The sequence below is a fragment of the Rhipicephalus microplus genome, chromosome 9 (assembly GCF_043290135.1).
Source record: "Rhipicephalus microplus isolate Deutch F79 chromosome 9, USDA_Rmic, whole genome shotgun sequence".
NCBI classification, from domain to species: domain Eukaryota; kingdom Metazoa; phylum Arthropoda; class Arachnida; order Ixodida; family Ixodidae; genus Rhipicephalus; species Rhipicephalus microplus.
In genome coordinates, this window is record NC_134708.1 from 46,602,851 (window position 1) to 46,623,438 (window position 20,588).

The 20,588-nt window shown below is 41.0% G+C and overlaps 1 protein-coding gene across 12 annotated transcripts in view; it reads left to right on the plus strand.

The window, feature by feature from the left end:
• LOC142771727 (uncharacterized) overlaps nt 1-15,239 on the plus strand; it is a 189,086-nt gene extending 173,847 nt beyond the window's left edge. For 11 of the 12 annotated variants that reach the window (XM_075873540.1, XM_075873544.1, XM_075873541.1 and 8 more), the window contains one exon: nt 14,833-15,239. In XM_075873540.1, coding sequence (XP_075729655.1) covers nt 14,833-15,099 — 267 coding nt within the window. In that variant the 3' untranslated portion in view covers nt 15,100-15,239. Of the gene's footprint in view, nt 1-8,396; nt 8,964-14,832 lie in introns of those variants that run through there. The other variant, XM_075873547.1, reaches the window with a different exon arrangement.
• The last annotated feature ends 5,349 nt before the right edge of the window (nt 15,240-20,588 follow it).

Here is a 20,588-nt window from a genome sequence, read left to right on the forward strand (position 1 = left end):
TTTCAAGTTGGAGAAAAAGCCTAGTCAGAGGTGCACACTAAACACAAAGAATAAGCTTCAACTCTCACAAGCAAACGAAGCTTCGGGAGGCTTACAAAAACAAGAAACAGTTGATTGGTTGATTGATTTATTTATATTTATTGATTAAAACTTTATTTTGGTCCCGAGAAGACGCAGGCGAGACCCCGCGCCACCCTGCTAATCCCATGTAGGGACCGTCAAGCCGAGCTTGGCAGCCCGTTTGAAGCAGTATTATTATTATTATTTTTTTTACATCTGCCACTCATGACGCGATGCGCTCGTGAGAATGCATGTTTAGTTATGGGCAGAATTACAGGAACAGACTTCGCGTAACGGTGAATGCCTAAAACGAAATGAAAAAGTTTATAAAGAAATGACAAACAATTGGTTGAACGCAGTATTTTGTCTGAGAACGTATGCAAACTCTCGCTTGCCATGTACATGCGATAAGTAGACCAATTTATTGGTTCTTGAAAAATTAAATGCAGTAAAAATTTGTCCGTGCGTCTAATCCGAATTCAAAACCGAACCTAATTGTGATGCGAATAGAGTGCCAATAAATGACGCTCAATGCGCGTTTTTTTTTTCATTAAACTTTATGTTTTTTTTGTTTGTTTGTTTATCGTGTGGTGGACCACCGCCTTCTAGATTTCTTGTGCCTGCCGAATGAGCGCATAACGCCGGTCATCTAGAGCGGCGCTCCCTACGTAGGAATAGGAGTGTTTGTACTTGGCCTTTGAGATCGACAATTTCGGTGTTTGTTACTAACTTCAAATGATGCCTTGTATTAAAAAGTTGCGTGCTGAATGTTGGCGTCACTTACGTAGGGTTAGTTATATTTACGTTTACGCCTTTTAAAAACTTTTTACGTTATTTGTGTTGCATATAGGCTCCAAGAACGTAAAAATATTTTTGAAGACACCCTACTTGAGTAGCGCTCCCACCATAGTTCCGACAACCACCGCTTCCCAAGTGACCACTGATAATCTGGCAGGCACAGGAAATCTAGGAGGCATTAGGTGGACGAACGCGCCACGGTAGAGTAACATACTCTATGGCGCCACTTTTATTTTCTAGCTCGTCTGAAAAGTTTTGTTCGCCGTCTTTGAAGCGCCAGTGTGATTTTGAGGCTGCGGAGGTACGTTCACTTTTCTGAGAATACCCACGAAGGTGTAATCTGAGGCGTCTGACGAGTGGAGTCGCGGTATCAATGGTACCTAAGTGGAACGTCGAAGGCACACAATCGACAGCACACGCGCGACGAAATGTGTGTATGTCGTCAAGCAGCCAACATTCGCAGGTGATGTACTGCTGCTTATTTCCTTTGTCACAATTCCAAACTGGTGCATGTTACTTATTTTTTCTTTGACAAGCGCTGTGCAATGTCGTTAGAGATTGGATTATTACAGGTTCGTAATTCGTACCCCGAGCAATGTAGGCGCGGGTAATAACGAAAATGTGATATGTCATTATAAAACTATGGATCATCTCTTTGAAGGGAACCATGATGGGATGCGAAGCAGCCGCGGTGCGTATGGCGTTGACCCAGTTGAAACGGGCGTCGGCACGGGTTCTGAAAGAACGGTTTCAAGCGAAACTCGGTGTAGGCACCTTACAGTTGAGTTTTCCGATCAGGCTGCAGTGCCAAACCACGTAGCCTAGCGGATGCCCCCCCCCCCCCCCCCCCAAAGAAAAAGCAGCATTAAGACGAGGTCGGTTGTAATGGAACACGATACGCACGTCTCGCGCGCCCTGCATCACCGTGCTGATTGTGGCTCGCAGCGGGGATACACAGTGGATACGTACACGCGTCAACTTTCTGTGTGCCCCTAAGCGACTTTAAGACGGGGACAGTCTGAGCAGTGCAACTCCCTCTGGTCAGTGGGCGGTGTTGCTAGCCTATAAACGTTTGTTTAAAACGCAATGTTTAAACCGAGAGGCGGGATGTACTCGTTGAAGACGCTTGCGCTCTTCCTTGGCTCGCGTCTCGTCGGTGTTACCTGCGCGCTGACTGTATTCTTGAACGCGATCGGTGTTTTGACTCGCACCTCGTAGGTGTTGCTGGTGTTCCACTGCCGACGCTTGCGTTCGGCTTCCCTGAATCGCGCTTCTTCGGCATTGACGTCGCCATTAGCGAATGCGATCGGCTTCGCTAACCCTCGCAACGCCGGTGAGAGCCGGGCCTACAGCCGGGAAAAGTACGCGCACACTAGCGGGAACCGTGCCGCGACGGCGTCCCGCCCGTCGGCGCGATCGCGCACGTGGTGTGGCAAGAAGGGGCGCGCTGTCCACATTGTCGGTAAAGAGACTTTAATTGTCGGCGCCCATCTCTCTCGGTAGCGATCACTACGTTCTTTGCACCACTCTCCCACTCCCCTCTCTTGCTCGCTTCCCTACTCGTCTTACCCAGATAGGGAAGTGGTATCACTTCCGCTTCCTTCGTCTCTCTGCTTCCTCTCCTTATTCGTAGCTTTGCTTGATGAGAAAGATTTGACTTGCCTTTGTGGGGATTCGCTGTAAATGGATTAATGAGTTTAGCCTTTTAGCACCTGTATATTAGATACGGTATTAAGAAACTTAAAAGAGACAGGTGTGCAATTGAAGTCGGGTCAATTATGTGTCAAGTTCTCGTACTTCCTGCAAGTTTATTAAGGAGTAGTTTACTTTTATTATGTAATCATTTCAAAAGCAGGCTTTAGTATAATGAATTTCCTTATGTAACAAAGCACTCGTCTTTTTATGATGGCATTATCAGAAGCAGTGTATATTTAACAGACGAAAGGAAGTTCTACCCTAGTATAGGCTGGGTCATTCCATGCCAAATGTCCCAGCCATTTTGGCCACGGTCTCGAATGTGGTAGAACAAAATATTGTCGATTTATTCCTTGGAAAACAGCTAATTGGCAGAATATTTCAAAGAGGGAAAATTTTTTGGTCACGTGAGAGCCGTCCGAATTTCGCAAAATGTCGGAACAGTGAAACTTGTTAAAGAAGTAATTCTGAGAGTATCATTTGTTGGTTCATTTGAAAAATTGATGTACATAATAATCCAAAGCATTTGTTTGAGGAACTTCAGTCTCGCTAATATTGCTTAAATTTTTCTGCCAGGTACGCCTACGCAAATTTTGCCTATATAATCTATGTTTGAATATTTTTTTCTTGTAATGCCGTATCATCTGTGAATACCCCAGTAATCAACAATTACAGTACCGCAGGTACTTTTGTCAATAAATGTGTTTTCAGACCACTGAAATTCATAAATCTTGAGAGAAAAAATGGCAGGCCTGCACGGAAAGCGTGGCCCAGTCACAGCGTAAGCTGGATGAGTGGCAATTCAAGAACCATTCGTAAACTCTCTTGAGACTACTTCAGGAAAACCTTAATGAAACGAACCTCGCGGGATTGCTGAAATTATTCATGTCATATGAAATTTGTTTCACCAGAAAACATGGAAAATTAGTATGCAAGAAAAGATGTGTGTTGTATATTTTCTTCTCTTTGTGTCTCAGGATTTATCCAGCTCGATAGAACAGTGGCTACGTTGCTCGGCTGCTGACCTGAATGTTGCAGTTTCGATCCCGGCTACGGCGGTCACATATAGACGGAGGCAAAATGGTAGAGGCCTGTGTGCAGTGCGAGTTCAGTGCATGTTGAAGAACAGCAGATTGCAAAAATTTATGGAGTGTTCCACTTTGGCGTGTGTCATAATAATCTCATGGTTTCGAGATCTAAAACCCCGGATATTATTATGTGCGTCAGGACTGCAGAAATATTATGAGCAGGCTCCGAGTGACTCATACTAAGATTTTCTGATGCCAGTGATCATACTTGTACCCGTAAATATAGGTACCTGCGTACGTGTGTATTTACTGAACCTGTTGCGTCATGATTTGTGACAGTAAGTAGCCGCTTTAAAATAATAGTCCACTTTTTCGCATGACACCAGGGTTCCACAATGAAAGTGACTTGAGAATACAGGAAAGAAAATTTGAAAACTGCTGACCTGTGTTTTTATCCTTTTTGTTATCGCAGTGGTGTTGGAGATGTCCTACGTGTGACAAACAAACGTGCCCGCATAATCACAAAAGTTTAATAGCGTACAGTGCAAGTAGGAGATTTCGAATGTGTGCCCATCTCGAACAGTCATGCATCTTGACGTTGTGAAGCCTAGCTCCTTGGCCAAGACCATCTGCTTGTCCTTCCGGTTCCCGTCCAGTCCACCATTCTTAGGATGTCTAATACAAGGAAAGGGCTTGCATCGACGTGGCAGGAGCGTGTCAACACAGCACAATGATGCATTCAAGAAAAAAAAAGTAATGTAATGCTGAAGTTATAATGTAAATGTGAAGTGAATGCGCATCAAGTGCATTAAGGCATCCGAGGTTCATGCATGTCATCTCAAAGACTAGGTTGTCCTGCTTATGTTCAACTTGTGGTCTTTTCCCATTAGATCATATGGCAGATTCGTTAATTGAGTAGCCCATTGTTGTGAATAGGAAACTTCAAAAGCTATTGTAATAACCAATATTTTAATGTGACAATAACTTACGTGCTGTCAATTGAGGTAGGAAGTTGCTCTTAAATTGGATTCTGCGACGTTGTGTAAATTGCATCTTAATGTGAACCAAAAAGAAGATTTTCTCAAATTGTTGATTTTTGCTTGCATTGTTTACAAACTACAGTGGTCTGGAAATATTTTCACTCAGAAATGTAGAATTTGTAGAGTAATTAGTTATTTCTGGGGTATTCATACATAACAAGGCATTAATAAAAGAGAAAAAATACATAGAATAATTTTAAAAAATTGCTGGAGCCATATATGACAGATTCGAACAATTTATCCAAATGCTTCATTTTAATATGTACACAGACCTTTGCTTTGAAACAAGAAAGGATAGTCTCAATAGCGTTACTCGGACGAAATTATACGAAATTGGGAAGGCTCCCACGTGACCAAAACCTGTTTTTTCTCTAGAATATTCTACCAATACATAGCCTTTGTAAAAGAAGTCAGCACAATTTTTCCATAATGTGTGGAATGGTCACAAAAAAGACTGGGACATTTGGCAAGGAATCGTCTTACAACAGTTTCATTGCTTCCTCAAAGGAAGATTCAGGCTAGAGTAGGAAACTTTACATTTCCTGATGCGAGTGTTGAGAATGCTACAGCTTTTTTGGGAAAATAGATTTAAGTAATGTGCCACATAGCAGAGTAACAACTTTCTTGGCATTGGCCGGGGACATGGGAGTCGTGTGGTGTCTTGCATAATAAAATACAGGGGCAGTTCTTTTTTTCTTATTGCTTAATTTGTTTGTAATACTTTTTGTAGTTGTTAGGTACACGTCAGTTAGGAACTACAATTACTGTTCTCTATTTTTTCTGTACTTCATTCTCTCCTGGCTTTCTGGGTGCACATTAAAGAACCTCAGGGGGTCGAAATTTCCGGAGCCCTCCACTACGGCGTCTCTCATAATCACGTGGTGGTTTTGGGACGTTAAACGCCACACATCCTGGCTTCACGAAATGAAGTATATTAGAATTTTGCAAAATTATAATGGCAAGCATACTTCTATTGGACCAATTTGATGCCCTGATGTCATTATATAAATGTTTTGAGAACTGAGAAGCATCTGGTTGAGAAAGGGAAGAAATTGTAATTGCACACAAAACATGGCTATGAGAACAGTTGGCATATTTTGTGTAACCTCATGCTCTTTGCATAGAATAAGCTGTTTTTGCACCCTCATTCTGCTCATTTTATAAATGCACCGTATTGAATATAAAACTGTGCTAGCTTTCATTGTGCCTTGTTTGCACTTGCAATTCATATAAGTTGCTTCCAGGGATGGAATGCTACAGATAACTCTTATTGTTTCTTCATTCCTGATGGAACCAGATACAACAAACACTGCACCCTGCATTCTCTTGTAGCTGAACAATTGACATGTTGAGCTTCCGACAAATTTTCCGTGGTTCTTTCTGTCTGTCTTTATAGTTGCCCTGAAACTTCAACTTTCGGTTGCCTTAAAGGAACAAAATGATTTTACTTGCAATTCACAAATGAAAGGTGCTTATTTTGTCTTCATATGTTCTGATCGAAACAACTTGATATCTTTGTGATAATGTGTTTGTCAGACTGTTGCTCAATTTGGTTAAAGCAATCAATGTTCGATAAGTGTTTGAATGAGTTTACCAATTCCACTTACATTACTAGTGATAGTGTCTTGGCCTTTAATTAGCTTGCCTTGAGTTGCTTGGACTTTGAAATGCGTTGAGTTTGTTGAGATTATAAGGTTGTGATGAAACAAAAATACTCGGGGCATTTTAATTTGTTGGACATGTGTATTTGTGCTGCTCCTTCTCAATGCCATTAATGATAGCTAGTATCCCTAAGTATGTAATCGCATTATATTTTGCAAATGGCTCTTCATTGAAGATACAGTTGTTCTAGAGGGCTGTAAATACTACAAAATGATGGAATTTTCTTGCATCTGAGGAGAAACTATAGGTTATCTTGCTTCAAATGTAGCAGGTCTTTGTACTGAATGTAGTCCACCACGGTGGATCAGTGGCTGCAGGGCTCTGCTAGTGACCCAATGGTCACAGCTTCGATTCCGGCCACAGTGGTTGCGATTCGGGGGAGGCAAAGTGGTCTATGCCGGTCTGCTATGTGGTGTCAGTGCATGTTAAAGAACGCCAGATGGGCGCAATTTTCTGAGCCTTCCACCACGGCGTTTCTCACAATCATGTTGTGGTTTTGGGATGTAAAATCCCAGATAATAATTATCATACTGCATGTTACTTCACATTCGTCAACTTTATTCCTTCCAGTCAACGTTCTACATATTGCACTCCTCTAGCATTCAATCACCATCATTTCTGTACTTCTGTGCAGAGTCTCACAAAGTACTTATTTTTGTATTCATTTTCGCACAATTTACCTAGAAATGTCCCAGAATAATGTCATTCATGTTTTAAGTTTGTCGCTGTAATTTCGGGAATCATAAACTTCATTCCTGCGTCTATGATACATTATTTAAGTAGTATTTATAGATAGGCTTTTTAAATTATTTTTTTGCAGCAAACTCTGTATGAAATTTCATTTATTCCATCTTTGTGAGATTAGGGCTTACAGGTTTTCAGTGGATGAGCTTCAGGTCAAGGAATATATCACCTTTTCCCATCCCCTTTTTACACCATTGCACAGTAAACTACACTGTTAAAGGGAACTGTTGATTGAGCTCTTTCAATATTGTGACCACCTGCAAGTCGATGTGGAAACATTCTTCAAGCACAGCACTAGTCACTCATCCACTGGAAAAGAGTTTCAACTTTGGCTGAAAGTTGTGTTGTCAAAATCGTAGTGACTCCTTGAGCTTTAGCACATTCTTGAGCATGTCTCTTCTTCAGCTTTTAATAGCAAATGATGAGTTCATGAGTCACTATGAATTATAGAGCGTTTGCCCAGATTGTCCAAAAAGGAGAGTACAAACACTCAAAATTTTGGCAGATCTGACAAATAGTGGCAGTTGATTGCCTGGGAATCTCAGAGCGAGTTGCTGCACATTGGCACTTAGAGCAAACTCTGACAACAGGAGTAGACTTGCCTCGCAGTGTAAATTAAGCCAACTAACTATGTAGTTAGTGTTTTAAATTGTCTACCTTTTATAAATTGTCTACAAGAGTAGACAATTTATAACAGGTATTCATCAGTGAATCATTTACAACCCTGCATGTGTTGTTCATCATCACCATTAACTTTTTGTTTTCAGTATTTGTGTTGATCAATTTTTTTCAGTCTGAAAAGTTATGTAATATCACTGAAAACTCATTTCATGTGTGCATGGGTAAGATGGATAGTGTGGCACAAAAATGTACTTTTTAAGATTATATTTAGTTTCTAGCTGGAGTCTCACATGCGGGTTCTCCTCGAAGTGCAGCAAAAAAAGACAATTTCGAAATGTTCTGCAAAATCAAAACAAAATCTGTCTACATGCTTGATTTCTTGGCATCTACTAATGCATATGTTGTTATTTACCCACAGCAGCTTCGTTCAATATGGTCTATCATCAAACTGGAGAAGCAGTAGGTTTTGCATTGGTTTAGATGACAAGGCATTCGTCACCAATACAGAAGTTCATTTCATACTTCAATCCAAATTCAAGTGCTTAACTATATTGCCCTACGTACAAAGCTTGTCTTCTCAAGTGTCAAAATAGCTATTAAAAGAGTAGTCACTCAATTACAGTTCAAAGAATGTAGATGGTTATAGAATTTTTAACCATGAGCTTGAGTTGATGCCAATGACAAAAGTATGTTTGAGTGTATCCTTTTGATTGTGCAAGGTTTAAAATTTGTCTGTGTGCTTTTGCAGATGTGTCCATCTCTTTACGGAGAAACGAAGAAGTCTCATGCTTTGGATATTGCCAGGAAAGCGTTGCACCAGTGTCCACCCAGAAACCATTCATTTCAGGATTATGTCGCAGCTTAATATTCTGTGAACATGCGATTGTGATGGCGATGTGACCGTGCCTGCTGACTGCAGCTTGGCCTTGGTTATATTGAAATGATTGAAATTGGCAATTCACTTTTCTGCACTCTTTGTCAATTGAAATTGGCATGAATGCAATTGCGAACCTACGCAAACCTTCGGTGAAGTGGGGGGGTCCGTGCACCATCAGAGCTACGGGCGACGCCTTCTCGAAGCATGGCTTCCAACTCTGCCTTGGCTATGCGCACGCGGTCTGGGGCAAGGCAACGGGTGCAACAGAAAACCGGGAGCCTTGGAGTGGTCCAGATGTAGTGCACGGTGGCGGGCTCCACTTTGCTTTACAGTCAGCTTGGGCGCAGGTCTCCAGCTCGTAGCACTACTCTCAAGAATTCCAGCGGTAAAAATGAGAGTTATAAAACAGAAACTAGAACGGAAATGTACAAAATACGAGGTGTACAACCAACCTTTCAGCGTGGCTGAGCTACTAACATTGCTAAATAAGTGCAGTAATTCCGCACCAGGTTCTGACCATGTAGTGTATAAAATATTAAAAAAAACTCGCCTCCCAAAACGGGACAAACCTTACTTTCTCTGTGTGATTTCATATGGTTCTCCAGTGAGATCCCTGTTTTTTTTAAAAATAGGTTATTGTCATTCGACCATTGAAAAACGGCAAGGATCTGTATCTCATTAGAAGTTACAGGCCGATCACACTAACAAGTTGCGAGTGTTAGCTTCTTGAAAAGATGATTAACTACCGACTAATATATTTTCTGAAAACAAACAAGTGGACCCATACCAGTGTGGATTTCGTGAGGATAGATCCACCACTGACCACTCACTATGCACAGAGGCAGAAATCCTTGATGCTTTTGCTCACAAACAATTTTTGCTTGCAGTATTCTTAGATATGAAAAAGGGATATGACATGACATGGCACTGTGGCATACTGCGAGATCTCCCACAATTGGGTGTCTGACATGCTGACCATAATCAAAATTTATTTCCACAACCGCACTTTCCGTGTCCGGGTGGGTAATGTCACGAACATTTGTCCAGGGGAGTGGAGTTCCGCAAGGTACAGTCTAGAGTGTCTCACGTTTTATTAGAAAAATGAATACCTTACATTTCTACATTCCTTGCATTATGTTTTACTGCACATACGTCGATGATGTGGAAATTGGTTTTAAGTCCTAAAATGTCAATGGGTGAGCGGCAAGTTCAACTTGGTTTGAATAGTCACCGAATGGGCAGACGAGAATGGATTCACCTTTGATCCTATGAAAATCACATCTTTAATTTTCAAGAAAGAGAGATCTCCATCCTGATCCAGACATAGACCTGCACAGTCTGCTGTAACTGTGAAAACTGAATTCAAATTTTTAGGCGTAATTTTAGACAGGAAATTATCACTCGTAACCCATCTAAAATAGCTCAAAAACAAGTGCGTAAGGCTATAAATATACTTAAGCTTCTGTGGCAGACATCATGGGACAGTAAATTTCTGGTGAATCTTTATAGAAGTCTTATATGCATACACCTTGAACATGGGGCGATAATCTATCAATCTGCAGCGACAAGTGTCTTGCAAATGCTTCACCCTATCCACCGTTTGGGCATTCGTCTTTGTACGGGTGCTTTTCGAACCAGTCTTATGGAAAGCCTGTACGTATGATCAAACAAGTGGTTGCCTCAACTGCAGCAATGATACATTTCTTTTGCAAACTATATGAACCTGGACGCAGACAAAATACGCCCATCATGCATCACAATGAATGATATGTCCAGTTTGTGCTATTTGAAAACCATCCCTCATTTCGAAAGCCCTACTCGCTCTGTGTTTGAGGCCTAGCCGAGGAAACGGGTGTGTCACTGCCGCCCCGCCACGGTGGTCTAGTGGCTAAGGTACTCGGCTGCTGATCCGCAGGTTGCGGGATCAAATCCCGGCTGTGGCGGCTGCATTTCCGATGGAGGCGGAAATGTTGTAGGCCCGTGTACTCAGATTTGGGTGCACATTAAAGAACCCCAGGTGGTCAAAATTTCCGGAGCCCTCCACTACGGCGTCTCTCATAATCAAATTGTGGTTTTGGGACGTTAAACCCCACAAATCAATCAATCAATCAATTCCTGGAACTGCAACACAAGTACACGTCCTTAGTTTTTTACAGACACTTCAAAGTCTTTCTCTTCTGTTTCTTACGCAGCGGTCAGTCCATCTTGTTCGAAGGCCGGTGTTATGTATCCTGATACAAGCATTTTTACTGCAGAAGCTTTTCTATTCTTGCTACCATTAAACACACTGAACATTTAAAACTACAGAAAGCAGTAACTTACACAGATTTTCTAAGCATGGTAAAAGGTCTGCAAACTCTTAAAAAACACATAAACTCTGTCCTTGTCTCGCTGTATTCAATAATATACACAGTCTACAAATCCAAAAAGCATCTCATGCTGCCCTGGTACCGCGAGATCTATGGTAACGTAATGGTGGACTACTAGCCACATCTGTCCACGAAAGCGCTGCCAGTTGATATATACCCGCCTCTGTGCTTGTGATTTGAAACCTTTCTTTAAATGAAAGCTCAAGGCTTGTTGGCAGAACACCTGGGATAGGTACACACAGAACAAATTAAATTTAATCAAGCCGTACCTCCGTAATTAGCTGCCAGTGTTGAAATCGTGCCACACAGAAGTTACACTCACAAGACTTAGAACAGGGTATACACACAGTATACATTCACACCTTTTGTGCGGTGGCAATCCACCTTTGTATTATTGATGTGGTGAATCATTTACCGTCAACTTACTGTTAGCTTAAAGACAACTCATACTGACTTCATCCTCAGATGTTCACTGGTAAAAAAGTGCTTCCTAAATATATGCCATTGTTTGCGTTTTTTAGATATAATTCTTGCTTTTACATCTTATCTAAAGGAAATCCATAGCATAACCTCTCCACAGAGGTTGTTGCTGCAGTAGCTACTCTGACAAGCACCTGCCTCTCGCCTTCGGTTTCAAAGGCATTTAGGAGACACTCACGCTGCTTTATAATCACTCACTTGCAGAAACCATGGTCATTTGTAATTTATTTCATACCCATACATCACATCGTGTATCACTGTCATAATCTTATAGTTTATGCACACCTCTATACAGGACATATTTTTAGGCCTCTATACAGCTGTAACACACCCGGTCATCGCAATAATTGGTTATGGCTTACATCACACAAAATACATGGCGCTCTTCGGCCACCCATGGCCCTTGCGCCACAAAACTCTACTAATCATTATATTGCATGTATTGCTTCGGCCTTGTGATGAAACTGAGACTTTCTCTTTAAATTCATTATTTACTTTCAACTTCATTTGCTCTAAATTGTATCACCCTATGTGCAGAGCTTGTTTATTTTCTTTTTTTCAAAAGTATATATTATTTCACCTGACAATTTACTGAAAAAGTAGTCGTTCAGGTATGGCCATAATAGTAATCAAAATATTTCTACCGATCAAGTCTGGTTTGTGCTAACAGTGAAACTAAGTTTTAGTGTTCTGGGTTGTTTGTGCTGGCTTTAACAGTTTTTTTTGGGCTGTTGCAGATGTGTTCATCTCTTCAATGAAGAAGCAAAGTTGCATACTTTGGATATGGACAGGAATTGAGTGCACTTGCCCCTTCTTAGAAATTATGCACCATTTTACACTTATGTTGGAGCTTAATGCATTATGAACATGAGAATGTGACGGTGATGTTAAAATGTTTGTGGACTGCTAAGGACTGGTTGCATTGAAACGAGGGAAACTCGCCACACAGTTTCTGCACCGTTATACAAATGAAATTGGGAAGACTTTAATAATTCTATTGAAATGTATGTGTCAGAAACTATGGTGTAACGAAATCGTGCCTTCCTTACGAAGCACAGCTTCAGTCTAAATAGTTATTAAAGCACATCTTTACTCAACTATATACACTATGAGAAACAGTTTCATGAATAAGTAACTGCAATGTTCCATGCTTGTTATTGGCACTTTGACATTATTCTGCAATGTACAAATAATAGTAATATAGGGGCAGTGTGGTGTTACCTCATCATTACTTTTCTTTGTAAAACCCTTGTGCGTCTCTCTCTGACTAGTGCTCAGCAATATATTCTAATAATATTGACAATCAAACTTTATATCTTTCACAGTGTCTCATGCTAAGTAATAATCACTCATGTTTTATTAAATGTTTCTATGTTCTTTTCTGCCACCAAATGTTTCATCATTTTTATTATATTGTTCGCTCACGACATCATATAATATCGTGCCGCCAAAGTGACGAGCAACAGCAATCCTTATAATCTGACCAATTATTGGTGTTTATCATTGCCTATCAGGCTAAATCACTGCAAGATTAACCTCGTCTCCTTTACACGAAATTCTAGCCACATGCCAATCACATGTACACTTATTTGCACACAAAAAGTAAGTCACGTCGTACAGATATCTAGGACTACACCTACGAACCAACCTTTCCTGGAACTGTCATGTTGATTACATTTTTGCAGCTACTAAACGCTGCCATGGGATGCTGAAGCGTAATCTGTGTCATGCTCCTGCACATGTGCAAAAACTTTCATATGTTATCCGAACGTGCCCTAAAATTGGCAAGGCTTCAGTCATATGGGATTTGGAACCAGTATAATGTAATTGATAACATAGAATCTCTGCATAAGTCTGCTGCTCATGCTCATTTTCTCTGACTATTTTCGTTTCACCTTATCACGGCCCTAAAATCTCGTGCAAGTGTTGATAACCTATCCCATTATTGTAAGCTTGCTCCTTTATCTCTTTTGCATACATACTATCATTATCCATTGCTTCATGACGACTTCTTTCACTAACCTCTAGCCACGTTTCTATGCCCTGATCGTCCTCTCAAGATCAAATGCATCACATGTCGTATATCTTTTGCTGATTTGTTCATTTCAAAAACGATGACTGAATGGAACCAGCTGCCTTGAAGCATTGCAATAGAAATCAACATTTATATAAATAATGACAAAAAATTATAATTTACTTTTTTAATTGTGCTCTATTATTATGTTATTTTGTCATATTGTAGTGCACTTACAAATATTTTTTCAATATTTCCAATGTGTTGTGTTATTGTGTTGCCTTTTTCATTATGCTTAAGCAAGTGTTGTTTTGTTTGAAATTTTTTTATGCTTGATGATTATCTTTTGCATTGTATATATATTTTCTTTTTCCCACTGCCCTATGTATTATATTTTTTTTGAGGGCCTTTAGAGGTTTCTTGAAATGAGTGAATTCTTGCTTTGATGTTAAATTCTTGCTAGTTTGTACGGCATGACGATAGTTATAGTGCGAGAATAAAACGACGACACAGAGACAAGGTGTCCTTCGTGTCCTTCTTGTCTCTGTGTCATCGTTTTATTCTCGTGCTGTAACTATCGTCTTGCTTTGATAATTCATTTCTCTTTTTTTTTTTGTCCCAGGTGATGTGTAAAGCATATTTATAGTGTGTTGAGCTCAGTGCTTTGTTTTATGTGACCATTTTGGCATCGTAAGGTGGTCTTCTAAGCATGAATAAATGTATAGAGATTGTTGAAGTTGAGTGTATGTTGTTAAAAATTGATAAAGTTGGATATGTAGTGAAAAGTTTATGTAATCATGTAAGTGTATGAAACGTTATGTGGTGAATACCTCACTTCGTATTCTATGGTGAATCGTACTTTCATTCAAGCACGATGGGGACAATAATGAGAAGCGTATAAACAGTGCTATTGTGCTCATAAAGTACCAATGTCCTGTACCATTTACATAAGTGCCACATCAGTTGCCCACGAAAAGCTGTGATGCCATTCGCTTCTTTGCCAACGATTTTAATATCTTACTCCTTATGCTTCATGTGTTGAAATTTGAACATATTCTGTTACTGTGCAGCATTACATTGAAGTATAATAAGTACTTCAATATAATGCTGCTTAATGTCATGGCATATAATTAAGACATTTGGCTATTTAGGCATAGTATTGTAATTGCATATAAATCGAGCCCTTGTGGATTTGCAGGTTTTACCATATATTAAGTGGAGCATTTGCTTACAGATAGGTGGGAACTGTTGTAAAACGTGTCATGTCATCGCACAGTTACTGCTGCACTAACACACAGTTTGAATAGGCAAAGATAAGTTTGTACTTCATTTATAAGTGCAGCAACATTCTTTTATTACATGGTGCTGTAGTCCACTTGCAGACAATGTAGGTAACATGCTTTTATATGCCCTTTCTGTTCTCTTTGCATGATCTCTTGTGCAGCATCCCATGAGCAGGACCATTCACTTATGTTTGTTGAAGGTGGACTGTACTCCTGCCGACAGTGCACCTATGTTACCAAGAAGAGTGGAAACATGCGAAGGCACCTTCGGAAACACACCGGCGAGCGGCCCTTCCTGTGCCACTTGTGTCCAGCTGCATTCTTTCAACGCAGGCATCTTAAAGACCACATTCATACACACACAGGAGAGCGTCCCTTTACCTTTGACCAATGCAGTGCATCTTTCTCAACGAAAACTGGCCTCGTGAACCATATGCGCACCCATACAGGAGAGCGCCCTTTTTCCTGTGATCACTGCAGTGCGTCTTTTTCAAACAAAATGAGCCTCAAGTGTCACGTGCATACCCACATAGGAGAGCGCCCTTTCTCCTGTCACCACTGCAATGCATCTTTTTCATGGAAATCAAACCTCAAGTACCACGTGCGCACCCACACTGGAGAGCGCCCTTTTTCCTGTGACCACTGTAATGCATCTTTTTCACGGAAATCGACCCTCAAGTTACACGTGCGCACCCACACAGGAAAGCCGGGTCTAGAGTCTCTACATCCTGCATAATACATCCGTTCTTTGAACCATCTTGGAATGGACAGTCCTGCCCGGGCATACCAATCAGCAGTAGCCGCACAGTGGATGCCATGTTCATTGTCATGGACCCCTCTCTCATAATATGTTTTCATAGCATATCGACTGGGAGTTAAAGGAATGTGCAGTAATCTTTTTTTGAATGCATTACGAATAAATTTCTCTTGTGTAAGTACTGCATAAGCACATCCTTGAATCAATGTATCTCTGCCGAAATTCAAGTAAGTCTAGCCAGCTTGGAAACTTGGGAAAGTTTGTTGCTGGTTGTTCATAAAGCTACACAATACATAGGCAGGACATTCAGAACCTTTTTTTTAATTCTGTGTGATTTGTTTATTTTGCTATATTTGAATTGTTTATTTCCAATGCATATGCTCTCCCTTTTCTTCATGACTCATCTGTTTTATCTGTGTTGTGCTATTTGTGCATTGTGTGTGCTATTGTGTAGCCACCATACCCTAGATGATGATGATGTGATGGCGGCTGGCCCCTTTGCAACGGGGGAACACACTCAATGTCCTAGCCTCAAAAAAAAAAGAAAAAGAAAAAAATCCACACTTTTAAATGGCACAGGCAGGAGACGCACACATAGTGGTCTAGGCCCTACATCCGCCGTACAGTTGCCCACCACTCAGTAAGCCACCTTTTCGTGGCTGCAACCGCGGCTCTTACGGATCCCAAAAAAGCGCCTCTGCATTTATTTGTATCCACACTAGCACGGTGACGGTGCTATCACCTTTAGCTCGATATTGGGGCGAATATCACAATGACAGAAGGGTATCACGTGATTGCAAAGAGAGTGTAATGGAAAAAGTCCACAGCTGTGATGGCGCAACTGATATGCGCCATTTGGCCATAACGTATTGCTGAGGTAGTTTGAAGGGTATACCCCACTGCTGGCACCTTTTAAGGGCACTGATGGATGGACGGGATGCTGCATTGTATGAGACTATAAATACTTTTGTCCTAATACTTTTTTTTTCCTTGGGCCGGGAGACAAGCTTTACAAGCACTCCCCCCCCCCCCCCCCCCGACCTGATGCGAATAAACACCTCTGATGTGTACATGCAAAGCTGGCTTCTCCACAGTATGATAGCATGTGCAGAGAAGCCTCCTTCGGCCACCTTCGTACATGTGTGCGCAGCGTGCGCACACTCACACACAACGCCCGGTAGCAAAGGGAACCTAAAGCAAAACTTTGTACAATATCAATGCTTATGATGCGTCAGTCTCATGTTAAAGTAGATCAGCTTTACAGTGGAGCGTCGAGCTTTTTGTTAAGACTTTGGTCTTTTGGGGGCTTGTTTCTTTTTGTTTGATGCAACCTTAATAAAAACAGCATGCAATGCCCAGAATGGGGACGCAAGAATGAAATAAAATGTTGAAAAATGCAAGTTTCTTTTGTTTTGTAGGTTTTGTTAGCACCTCATTAACATTGAGAAGATAACGTTTTCGAAATGATTTTTCGAAATGCCTGCAACCATGGTCAACATGTCTCTTTAATTTCTAAAAAAATTCTGTAAGTTGCCCGTAAAGCAGGCTTCTGCACAGTATGATGCATTGTGAGAAGAAGCCGACTTAAACTATACAATTGTGTATATGCATGCTGGGACTACTGATCAACTGCCAGCTCATGAAAAGATATATGTCGCGACGCTAGCCCGCACAAAAAAAAGTGTTCTACATGTCATAACTACCAGCGGTACTGATCAACACTCCTAGTTTCGAATCCACCATCACGTGGATGGTGGGGACATCACTGGAGTAGCTCAGGTTACCACCTGAGCACCATGCAGACATATCATTATAAGGTTACAGGTTTAGTGATGCGTTATCTTTTCATCCACTTTACTTTCTTCACAATTGCATTATAATTAGTACTTTTTGTTTGTTCAAATTATGTCGAGCCTATATTAATGAAAGGCAAGCCATTAGAAATCCACATCTTTTGTTCATTGTGCATCTCAAAAGCCAGCAAGGTGAACATCCAGGAAGATTTTTTTTTTGCACACAAAAAAACTTTGAAAAAGTAAAGCAATTAAGGTGCAAATTTCTCATCTTTTAAGCACAGTTTGTGACGCGCGAGTGGTTTGTTGCCATCGCAGGTTGACATAAGCTCTCGATTGGTCGACATATGAGAAAGAGTGGCCATTAATTTCTTTGACATGTAGATGCACGCCTGTCCTGCCATGTCTCGCATCAATACAGTGGGTGCAATCATCTGGTTTCGCTTGATTTGTGTGCTTTTGACTGGACGAGCGGATATGGCAGCACGTATAGCCAATAAGCTCAAAATACAGATCGGCTTAACACTTCAGGCTGACATTGTCCACGTGCTTTAACAAATAAGTGGCAATGGTGAGGTAGCACCTCTGGAAACTGAAGGCGAGAGAGAAACCTCCCTATCCTCTTCGAACACAGACTAATTTAGAGGCCCTTTAAGTTATGTGGCAGTTGCATTGGAAACCCCTTCTCCCACCCTCCTGCACCTTCGAGCACACTTCCTAATTCGGGTCAGTGCTATGTATATAAAAAGATCAGGGCTATTTGCAGGAAAATGAGGAGCCCTGAAAAAATGTCGCCATTTGAGAAAAATCATACATAAATATACATTTACGTGTGCATATATATTTGTGTTACAAACAACTGCTCCAAAAGGTAGGGCCAGAGTAGAGCCTAGTTAATAGGTTGTACATAGGTAGTTGACACTTGTAATGCACTTTTTGAACAAGAAAATGTGTGAATGTCTTCCTGTTGTTTTCGTGCTCTTCTTCGTATTCAAACAATACGTCACAAGTATCAGAATCGCTTTATTTTTCACGCAAAACATAGGAGAGAATACATGATTAGTATGTATTGAAGGAGATCCCATAGTTACAAACTGAATTGTGACCTCCTGTACATGATAACATAGTGAATAACACAAGTAAATTGGCAATTCATGGACTTTTAATAATAATAATGACTAATTCAAGTTGAGTAATAAAATAACATATAAACAGCATAAACAAAAAACATTGAACGAGGTCGGTGTGGGAGACATTTCCAAAGGAATAAGCAGTAATGCATAATAAAACATTGTACAGCTCAGACCAATAAACAATATATAACGAAAAATACAGAAAAAGGATGCAATATATATATATATATATATATATATATATATATATATATATATATATATATATATATATATATATATATATATATATAGCCCCGCCATGGTGGTCTAGTGGCTAAGGTACTCGGCTGCAGATTCGCAAGTCGCGGGATCAAATCCCGGCTGTGGCGGCTGCATTTCCGATGGAGGCGGAAATGTTGTAGGCCCGTGTACTCAGATTTGGGAGCACGTTAAAGAAGCCCAAGTGGTCGAAATTTCCGGAGCCCTCCACTACGGCGTCTTTCATAATCATAGGGTGGTTTTCGGACGTTAAACACCCCAAATCATCAATCAAATCATATATATATATATATATATATATATATATATAAAAGCTTCGCTGTACGTTTTCAGGCTGCGTGGTCTACTAGCTGCTGGTGGACCATGTAGTCTGAAAACGCCTTCATGCAGTAAAGACATTTTCATGAAAGTTGTGCTGTCCCATCCTTGAAAATAATACACCGGGTCTAGTTTGAATGAAGTTCAACCAATATCAAACGCATGCATGCATGCACACAGTGGTTGTATGCTTACTTTGTTGTAGACAATACAGATGTTATGACCGGAATGTCGATCCGGGTGGTTTCGCGAATGATCTCTACGCCGAGGCGGGAAACATTTGCCGCGACTAAGGTTACGTTCAACTGAGCGATAAACAAGACGTCGTTTATCACTTTGAATATTGCTCTTCATCTGTATTTAAAAGCTGTAGGATGCCATATTCTGATACACTCTACATTTTAAAAACTTGGAAAACTCACTTAATTTGAGAAAATACTGACCGAAGTTCATACCCCCAATCGAGGCGAAACTGAAACTAAGCACATCATAAAGTTTCGTACACTATATGATGCACATCGAGCACAACGGGAATTCGTCCGCTCATTTACGTCAGGCCGTAAGCTCTTTGCACTTCTTTAGAGTTGAAAAAAAAAAACGGGTTAAACTACACACTAAACACAAAGAATAAACTTCAACTCTCACAAGCATACGGAAGCCTTACAAGGACAAAAAAAATGGCAGCATATCCACAGCGTGAATGATGGAGAGTGGGGCGAAGCATTCGTCCGTCCATTCGTTCTTGTTTCCGTCCATCCATGCGTCCGTCTGTGTGACCGTCCATGCGTCCATCCGCCCATCCGTGCTTGCGTTCGTCCATGCATCCGCCCTGTGTCCGTTTATCCGTCCATCCTTGCATCTGTCTGTGTGTCCGTTCGTCCATAACACTCCAAGTACCTCCATCTCGCATCTTTTCGTAATATATTCGCCATTAGAGATACTGTATATGCTACCTTAGCATATACAGTAACACTATTCCCCATATAGAAGCACCGCCATCCAGCGGACATTCCAAGGATAAACGAGAGGTGGCACACGCCCACTTTCTTACGACTTGCACTTCGGGTCTACTTCCCGCCTTTAACCACCTCGAATTCATGGTATATACTATTTCACTGTATTCATGGCACTGCGGCCCAACGCTCGCTAAACATTTCTAAAAGCAAGGAGGTTACGCCCAGTGAGTATAACGTAGCAACCTTTTCCTGTCAGATAGTGCTCAATGTACATGCCAGTGGCTGCTGATGGGGATCACAGCGTGCGCGTTAACTAAAAGCCGAATGCTCCTGTCTCTCATTCCCCCTTAGCAGCCATTGGCATGTACATTGAGCATTATCTTTTATTGTTCAACAACACACAAAGGAAATCTCTCACCGGCACCACCTTGGAGGTCAAAATGCCATGCTTGTTACAGACTACAACGGCTACGAGGGACAAACAAGTGCCACTATAAGGAGCTTCGCCCCTAAATAACAGCTTGACGCAGCATTATTATTATTTTGTTGACATTTAGCTGCCACTCATAACACGATGCACCCGTCGGAATGCACGTTTTGTTCTGGCACTTCGCGGAACGTTCAGTTCCTAAAACGAAATAGACAGGTTTGCAAAGAAACGACAACTAATTCGCTGCACGTTATATTATGCCTCAGAAC